Genomic DNA, 8595 nt, shown 5'->3' with positions numbered 1-8595 from the left:
AACTTATCAGCAGCAAGTAATGTAACCTCTGAAATTATTAGAATTACAATCCCACATATGTACAAGTTCCTAAAAATTCCAAAAATCACGGACACATCAATTTTTTTAAATGCAGCCAGTTTTATTACAGGCATCCAATGCCATCAACAAGCTGGAACAAAGATGTCCGTCAATGTGAAGGTAAATATTTTAGGACGGTTTTCCAGCCCAATGGCGTTGCCCAAATCTGATGACTGGATCCAGGCACTGTAGACATCCGATGATTCTGGTGTCCCATTCCTTGTAGTGAAAGATGATCACTTTTCTATGGTGGTATTGTGGTCACCTTTTATCTTACAGTTGATGAAAGATCTCACAGTGGCCCACCTACAATCTGATTTATTGACCACAGCGTTTCTTTAGCAGTTCACTCAGTGTGGTCATGAATTCAGTGTGCTCCAGCTTTGGTATTTCCCTCCAGACAACTGGTTCCTGGGCCACAACGTTCTCCAGATCTGCGCTCTGTGCGGTGGTTCTTGCACTTTGCTCTTTCATAGCAGCATCTGCTTTTTGGGCCTCGTTTGTTAGATTTTTTTTCGGTGCGGTGACAAATGCACTCAACTCTAACTTCGGAGCAGCTGGTATCTGGGCCATATCATTTTTAATATCTTTCTTTGGTGCGGTTTTAAATGCACTCAGGTCTAGCTTTGAAGCAGCTGGTATCTGGGCCATATCGATTTTTGGATCTTTCTTTGGTGCGGTGGTGAATGCACTCAGGTCTAGCTTCGGAGCAGCTGGTATCTGGACCACATCAATTTTTGGACCTTTCTTTGGTGCAGTGGTAAATGCACTCAGGTCTAGCTTCGGAGCAGCTGGTATCTGGGCCACATCGATTTTTGGATCTTTCTTTGGTGCGGTGGTGAATGCACTCAGGTCTAGCTTCGGAGCAGCCGGTATCTGGACCACATCAATTTTTGAACCTTTCTTTGGTGCAGTGGTAAATGCACTCAGGTCTAGCTTCGGAGCAGCCGGTATCTGGACCACATCAATTTTTATATCTTTCTTTGGTGCGGTGGTAAATGCACTCGGCTCTAGCTTCGGAGCAGCTGGTATCTGGACCACATCAATTTCTGGATCTTTCTTTGGTGCGGTGGTGAATGCACTCAGGTCTAGCTTCGGAGCAGCTGGTATCTGGACCACATCAATTTTTGGACCTTTCTTTGGTGCAGTGGTAAATGCACTCAGGTCTAGCTTCGGAGCAGCCGGTATCTGGACCACATCAATTTTTGAACCTTTCTTTGGTGCAGTGGTAAATGCACTCAGGTCTAGCTTCGGAGCAGCCGGTATCTGGACCACATCAATTTTTATATCTTTCTTTGGTGCAGTGGTAAATGCACTCGGCTCTAGCTTCGGAGCAGCTGGTATCTGGACCACATCAATTTCTGGATCTTTCTTTGGTGCAGTGGTAAATGCAGTCAGGTCTAGCTTCGGAGCAGCTGGTATTTGGCCCACATCGAATTTTGGATCTTTCTTTGGTGCAGTGGTAAATGCACTCGGCTCTAGCTTCGGAGCAGCTGGTATCTGGACCACATTGATTTTTGGATCTTTCTTTGGTGCGGTGGTAAATGCAGTCAGGTCTAGCTTCGGAGCAGCTGGTATTTGGCTCACATTGATTTTTGGATCTTTCTTTGGTGCAGTGGTAAATGCACTCAGGTCTAGCTTCGGAGCAGCTGGTATCTGGGCCATATCGTCTTTTAGCTTTTCCTTTGGTGAGCTGGTATTTGCAGCTGTCTTTTCCACAACAACTTCCTTTAGCTCATCCTCCATTGGCTGTTGGTGCAATTTGTAGCTGTTTTTCTTACCACAGCATTTCTTTAGGAATTTTAGTGCAGTCATAAATGCACTCGGCTCTAGCTTCGGGGCAGCTGGTATGTGGGCCACATTGTTTTTTAGATCCTCGCTCGAAGCTGTGATTTTTACACTCGTCTCTTTCTTTGGAGCAGCCGGCTTCTCCACAACAACTTCCTTTAGCTCACCCTCTGCTGGGTCCTGACGCACGAATTGGTGCAATTTGTAGATAAAATATATCAGGGCCCCCATCACAGCGAACAGGAAGGCGTCAAATACTGCCACAGCGGTGTAACCAAGGATTTCCTCCAGGGTGGCAGCTGGCAGGGGCACGGTAGGGGTGGTCACTGTCCAGAAATGAATAATAGATAATAGTGAGACTTTACATACAGTATACCAGACGAGGACATTCTAAACATGCTGGTAATTGTAGTTTCACAACAGTTGGGCTCCATGCACACGAACGTGCTTTTGCGGACGCAAATCTCCCGATAATCCCCGGGGGAATTGCGGCCCCATTCATTTCTATGGTCCCATGCACCCGACCGTGATTTCCATAGAAAATAATGGATGCGGTCATGTGCACAGCCCGCAATTTGCGGGTGGCTTGCGGGTGACACTCCGCGGCCGGCCGACCCAAAATCATGGCCGTGCACATGGCTACGGTTGTGTGCATGAGGCCTTAGATAGTCTCAATTTGGGGACCATTTTTGCAGATCATTGACTTATACTTAGTAACAAAGCCCCCCCCATTAGAAAATTTCCATTACCTGCTGATCTTCTAGTGACCCGACCCTCTAGATCACACGGGGCGACCATCAGCAAAATCAGTAGCAAAACTCTTACATCCATCATCATCATCTCTTTAATCAAAACCCTCAAATATCTCCAGCACATCCCCTGCATTATATAGTGCTGGACAGGGTATTGTGATGTCACTGGTATTGTGATATCACCAACAGTGTAATGTAATATCACTGGTATTGTGATGTCACCAACAGTGCAGAGTTCTGATGATGTAATCTGGGCGGGGCCTGAGTGAAGGGCAGTGCATGCAGGGATAATGTGACTGCTCTCATGTTTTTAAAATGTTTTTCTTGGTTTTATATAAATCACAATAATTATATCATTCTGCTACTTTCTAATATGTTTTTCAAAATCTCTGCTTTCTGGCAGTGAATGGGAGCATTCTTGCTTACATTCAGAGGCTGAAAACCTGTACAGACCTAATACGTCTCAAAGCTGAGGGTTTGTTACATTTGTAGTCCATTTAGACAATCCTCTATGAGGTAAATACAGCAGCGGCACAAATTTCCCTCCTGTTCTGACCGTTTATTATATTAAGTCAGTGCATGTAAATAAAGAAGGTCTGTAGCTGTGGCTCAGGTCTGTATAATACACAATGCAGCTGCTAAAGAACCTCTTCTTAAAGAGAGAGGGAGTGTTATATGTCAATCATTAGCTGGCACAGAAGAAAGAAACTTCCTGCAAAAGCCATGTGAGACAGATAGGAAAAGATAGGCAGCGCCAATGTAGCGCCACTGATCTCTTGTAACAGAACCCCCCCAAGTATAAATGCACATTACCTGCTGTTCTTCTAGTTACCAGACCTTCTACATCACATGGGGCGACAGTCAGCAAAATAAGCAGCAAAACTCTCACATCCATCATCATCATCATAATCATCATCTCCTTCTTCAAAACCCTCAACTGTCCCCAGCACATCCTTCACCTTATGTAGGGCTGGATGGGGCATTGTGATGTCACTGGTATTGTGATGTCACTAACAGTTCTAGGTTCTGATAATGTCGTATTCTGGGTGGGGCCTGAGTGACAGACCATGTGGGTGGTGTTGATGGCTTGAAAAAGCCCCAGGGCTGCCATAGCTATATGCCTATTAGGTCAGAAGCACGGCTTAATAGATTTTTTGTTTTTAATAGGTGGTGAAAAAAATAGACACAGATATGGTATCGCTGCAATTGTAACTACCCTCGTAATAAAATTAACCAGTTATTTAATGTGCACGGATACCCGAAATAAAAAAAACGTGAAAAACTATGGAAAAATTTATTTTATTTTCCATTTCCTCCTTTAATTTTTTTTTTTTTATAAAACCTAATCAATTTATATCTTCCCTGAAAATGGTTCTATTAAAAAAATATAATTCATCCTGCAAAAAACAAGCCCACATACAACTTAGATGATGGAAAAATAAAAAAGTTAATGGCTCTCTGAATTCAGTGATGCAAAAACATTCGGCCACAATCGGCTCAGTAATGTAGGGGCGTAAACCCTGTAGTAATGAAGTTGTTAAAAAAGATTTCACAGAAAAAGTCTATTCACGAGCACTTCTGCCATTTCGTTTTAGCGATTGGTGGGGTTCTCAGTGCTGTGACCCCCACTAATCAAAACTTCTGACGTGTCATTATGATACATCAGAAGTTTGTCAAACGTTTAGTTACCCTTTAACCCCTTCCCAACATTTGCCGTATGGGTACGCCATGGAAAGCTATGATTTCCCGCAAATTGCCGTATCCATACGCCAAATGTTTGGCACCGGCTCAGAAGCTGAGCCGGTACCATTATCGCCGGATCTCAGCTGTATCTTACATCCGTTTTTTACAAAAAACATAAAAAAGGTAAAAAACTATACCAGAGTTTCTGTTTTTTGGTCACTTTGCGCTACAAATATTGGAATAAAAAGTGATCAAAAAGTCGCACATATCCAAAAATGGTACCAATAAAAACTATAGCTTGTCTCGCAAAAAACAAGCCCTCATACAGCTCCGTCGACAAAAAAATGAAAAAGTTATTGTTCTCACAACTTGGCGATAGAAAAAATACATTCTTTTTACAAAAGTAATTTTATTGTGCAAGAAGTTGTAAAACATAACAAAAGTTCTATAAATTAGGTATCGCCGGAATTGTACTGACCCGCAGAATAAAGTTAACATGTAATTTATAACGCATGGTGAACGCTGTATAAATAAAACTAAAAATGCTGTGCCAGAATTGCGTTTTTTTGTTTACCTGGCCTGATCAAAAGTCACATGCACCCCAAAATGATACCAATAATCGTTACAGCTCGTCCCGCAAAAAAACAGCCCTCATACCACTACGTTTATGAAAAAATAAAATTAGTTATGGCTCCAATAAGTCAGGAAATAAAAAAATATGCAGTTGTGCCCGAGGGGAACATTTCTTCTGTTTCAAGAGGCAATTTATCAAGGACCTAAAATTAGGGAACCAGGAAGGGGAGGGCCCAAACATATCTGCTGGAAGCGAGTGCCCCCTTATTATACCAGGACAACACTTTACCAGCAAAATTCCCCAAACTGCAAAGGTACGGAGTGTGGACCAAAACGGGCATAAGAAAGGACGCCACATATCAGTGCGACACCGGCCTGTGCAGAAAGGATTGCTTCACAGCGTAACACACATCTATGGATTATTTTATTGTTTTTTTACCCCATTATTATACCACCTGACTATGCCCCTGGTGTACTCTGCCCAGCTTACTTGTACCCCCACATTATAAATGGAAACACCAGTAATACTCAAACGAATCTACTACCAAGCAAAATCCACGCTCCAAAAGCCAAATGGCGCTCTCTCCCATCTGAGCCCTACAGTGTGCCCAAACAGCAGTTTCCTTCCACATATATGGCATCGTCATACCTGGGAGAACCCTTTTAGCAATTTTTGGGGTATGTGTCTCCAGTGGCATAAGCTGGGCATGACATATTTGCCACTGAAATGGCATATCTAGGGAAAAATATAAATGTTTTAATTTGCACCATCCGCAGCGCATTCATTTATGGAAAAGACCTGAGGGGTGAAAATGCTCACTACACCCCTTAATAAATGCCTTGAGGGGTGCAGTTTCCAAATGGGGCAACTTCTCAGGGGTTTCTTTTTATTATTTCATATCTGAGCCTCTGCAATTGTGAACCAATACTTTGTAAATCGCCAAATTAGGCCTTAATTTTGCATGGTACGCTTTCACTCCTGAGCCTGGTCGAATGTCCAGGCAAAAGATTAGGGCCACATGTAGGGTGCTTCTAAAACCGGGAAACACCGCATAATAATTAGAGAGCTGTCTTGTTATGGTGGCACAAGCTGGGTACCACATATTGGCATATCTATGGAAAAAAATCCCATTTTCACTCTGCAACATTGAATGCACACTAATTTCTACAAAACACCTGCAGGGTTAACATGCTCACTACATCACTAGGTAAATGCAATGAGGGGTGTAGTTTCCAAAATGGGGTCACTTCTAGGGGGTTTCCACTGTTTTGGTCCCACAGGCGCCCAGAAACCAATCTAGCAAAATCTGCACTCCAAATGGTGCTCCTTCCCTTCTGAGCCCTACCGTGTGCCCAAACAGCAGTTTATGACCACATATGGGGTATTGCCGTACTCAGGAGAAATTGCTTTACAAATGTTGGGTTATTTTTTTCCTTTATTTGTTGAGAAAACTAAAAATTTTGCTCTAAAGCTACGTCTTATTGAAGAAAAAGGTTTGTTTTTATTTTCACTGCCCAATTCTAATAAATTCTATGAAACATCTATGGGGTCAAAATGCTTACTACACCCCTAGATGAATTCCTTAAGGGGTGTAGTTTCCTAAATGGAGTCACTTTTTGGTAGTTTTCATTGTTTTGTCCCCTCAGGGGCTTTGCAAATGCGACATTGCCTCCGCAAACCATTCCAGCTAAATGTGATCTCCAAAAGCCAAATAGCGCTCTTTCCATTCTAAGCCCTGCCGTGTGTCCAAACAGCCGTTTATTACCACATGTGGGGTATTGTTTTACTCGGGAGAAATTGCTTTACAAATTTTGCGGTGCTTTTTCTCCTTCAGTCCTTGTGAAAATTATAAAAAATTAGCTAAACCTATATTTTCTTTGAAAAAATTTAGATTGTCATTTTCAGGGCCTACTTCCAATAATTTATGCAAAAAACCTGTTGCGTCAAAACGCTCACTATACCCCTAGATAATTTCCTCAATGGGTGTAGTTTCCAAAATGGGGTCACTTGCGGGGGGTTTCCACTGTTTTATCCCCTCAGGGGCTTTGTAAATGCGACATGGCCTTCGCAAACCATTCCTGCTAAATTTGAGTTCCAAAAGCCAAATGGCGCTCTTTCCCTTCTCAGCCTCGCCGTGTGTCCAAACAGCCGTTTATTACCACATGTGGGGTATTGTTTTACTCGGGAGAAATTTCTTTACAAATGTTATGGTGCTTTTTTTCCTTTAGTCCTTGTGGAAATGAAAAAAAATTAGCTAAACCTACATTTTATTTGAAAAAAATGTAGATTTTCATTTTCACAGCCTACTTGCAAAAATTTCTGCAAAAAACCTGTGGGGTCAAAATGCTCACCATACACCTAGATAATTTCCTCAAGGTGTGTAGTTTCCAAAATGGGGTCACTTGTTGGGGGTTTCCACTGTTTTGTCACCTCAGGGGCTTTGTAAATGTGACATGGCCTCCGCAAACCATTCCTGCTAAATGTGAACTCCAAAAGCCAAATAGCGCTCTTTCCCTTCTCAGCCACGCCGTGTCTCCAAACAACCGTTTATTACCACATGTCAGGTATTGTTTTACTCGGGAGAAATTGCTTTACAAATTTTGCGGTGCTTTTTCTCCTTTAGTCCTTGTGGAAATGAGAAAAAAAAAATCGCTAAACCTACATTTTCTTTGAAGAAATGTTGATTTTAATTTTCACGGCCTACTTCCAATAATTTCTGTAAAAAACCTGTGCGGTCAAAATGCTCACTACACCCCTAGATAATTTCCTTGAGGTGTCTAGTTTCCCAGATGGGGTCACCTTTGAGGGACTTTTACTGTTTTGTCACTGCAAGAGCCCTTCAAACCTGACATGGTGCCTAAAATATATTCTAACAAAAATAAGGCCCCAAAATCCACTAGGTGCTCCTTTGCTTCTGAGGCCGGTGCTTCAGTCCAGTAGCACGCTACGGCCACATGTGGGATATTTCCTAAAACTGCAGAAACTGGGCAACAAATATTGAGTTGCATTTCTCTGGTAAAACCTTCTGTGTTATAAAAAAAATTGTATTAAAAATTTATTTCTGCAGAAAAATATGAAATTTGTAAATTTCACCTCTACATTGCTTTAATTCCTGTGAAATGTGTAAAGGGTTAAGACATTTTCTAAATGCTGTTTTGAATACTTTGAGGGGTGAAGTTTTTAAAATGGGGTGACTTTTTGGGGGTTTCTAATTATAAGGCCCTCGAAACCACTTCACAACTGAACTGGCCCCTGTAAAAATAGCCTTCTGAAATTTTCTTGAAAATGTGAGAAATTGCTGCTAAAGTTCTAAGCCTTGTAACGTCCTAGAAAAATAAAAGGATGTTCAAAAAACGATGCCAATCTAAAGTAGACATATGGGTGATGTTAATTAGCAACAATTTTGTGTTGTATAACTGCCTGTCTTACAAGCAGATACATTTAAATTGAGAAAAATGCTAATTTTTGCAATTTTTCGCTAATTTTTGGTGTTTTTCACAATTAAATACTGAACATATCGAGCAAATTTTGCCAGTAACATAAAGTCCAATGTGTCACGAGAAAACAATCTCAGAATCGCTTGGATAGGTGAAAGCATTCCGGAGTTATTACCACATAAAGTGACACATGTCAGATTTGAAAAATGAGGCTCTGTCAGGAAGGTCAAAAGTGGCTAAAGAGGGAAGGGGTTAATAACAAATAACTTGACCAACTACCAATGAACGTGTGTTGACACGA

The 8595-nt window shown here is 41.7% G+C and overlaps 1 protein-coding gene across 1 annotated transcript; it reads right to left on the bottom strand.

The window, feature by feature from the left end:
• Nucleotides 1–378: 378 nt before the first annotated feature.
• On the bottom strand, nucleotides 379–3552 carry LOC142750556 (uncharacterized). The gene is made up of 2 exons (XM_075859553.1): nucleotides 3414–3552; nucleotides 379–2174 (listed from the first exon to the last, which is right to left on the bottom strand). Exons 1-2 carry the CDS (start codon nucleotides 3550–3552, stop codon nucleotides 379–381), a joined length of 1935 nt encoding a protein of 644 aa, XP_075715668.1.
• Between the last annotated feature and the right edge of the window lie 5043 nt (nucleotides 3553–8595).

Source organism: Rhinoderma darwinii, chromosome 3 (assembly GCF_050947455.1).
Source record: "Rhinoderma darwinii isolate aRhiDar2 chromosome 3, aRhiDar2.hap1, whole genome shotgun sequence".
In the NCBI taxonomy this organism is placed as follows: domain Eukaryota; kingdom Metazoa; phylum Chordata; class Amphibia; order Anura; family Rhinodermatidae; genus Rhinoderma; species Rhinoderma darwinii.
The sequence above is the reverse complement of the archived record's forward strand: the minus strand, read 5'-3'. Positions and strand labels throughout refer to the sequence as shown.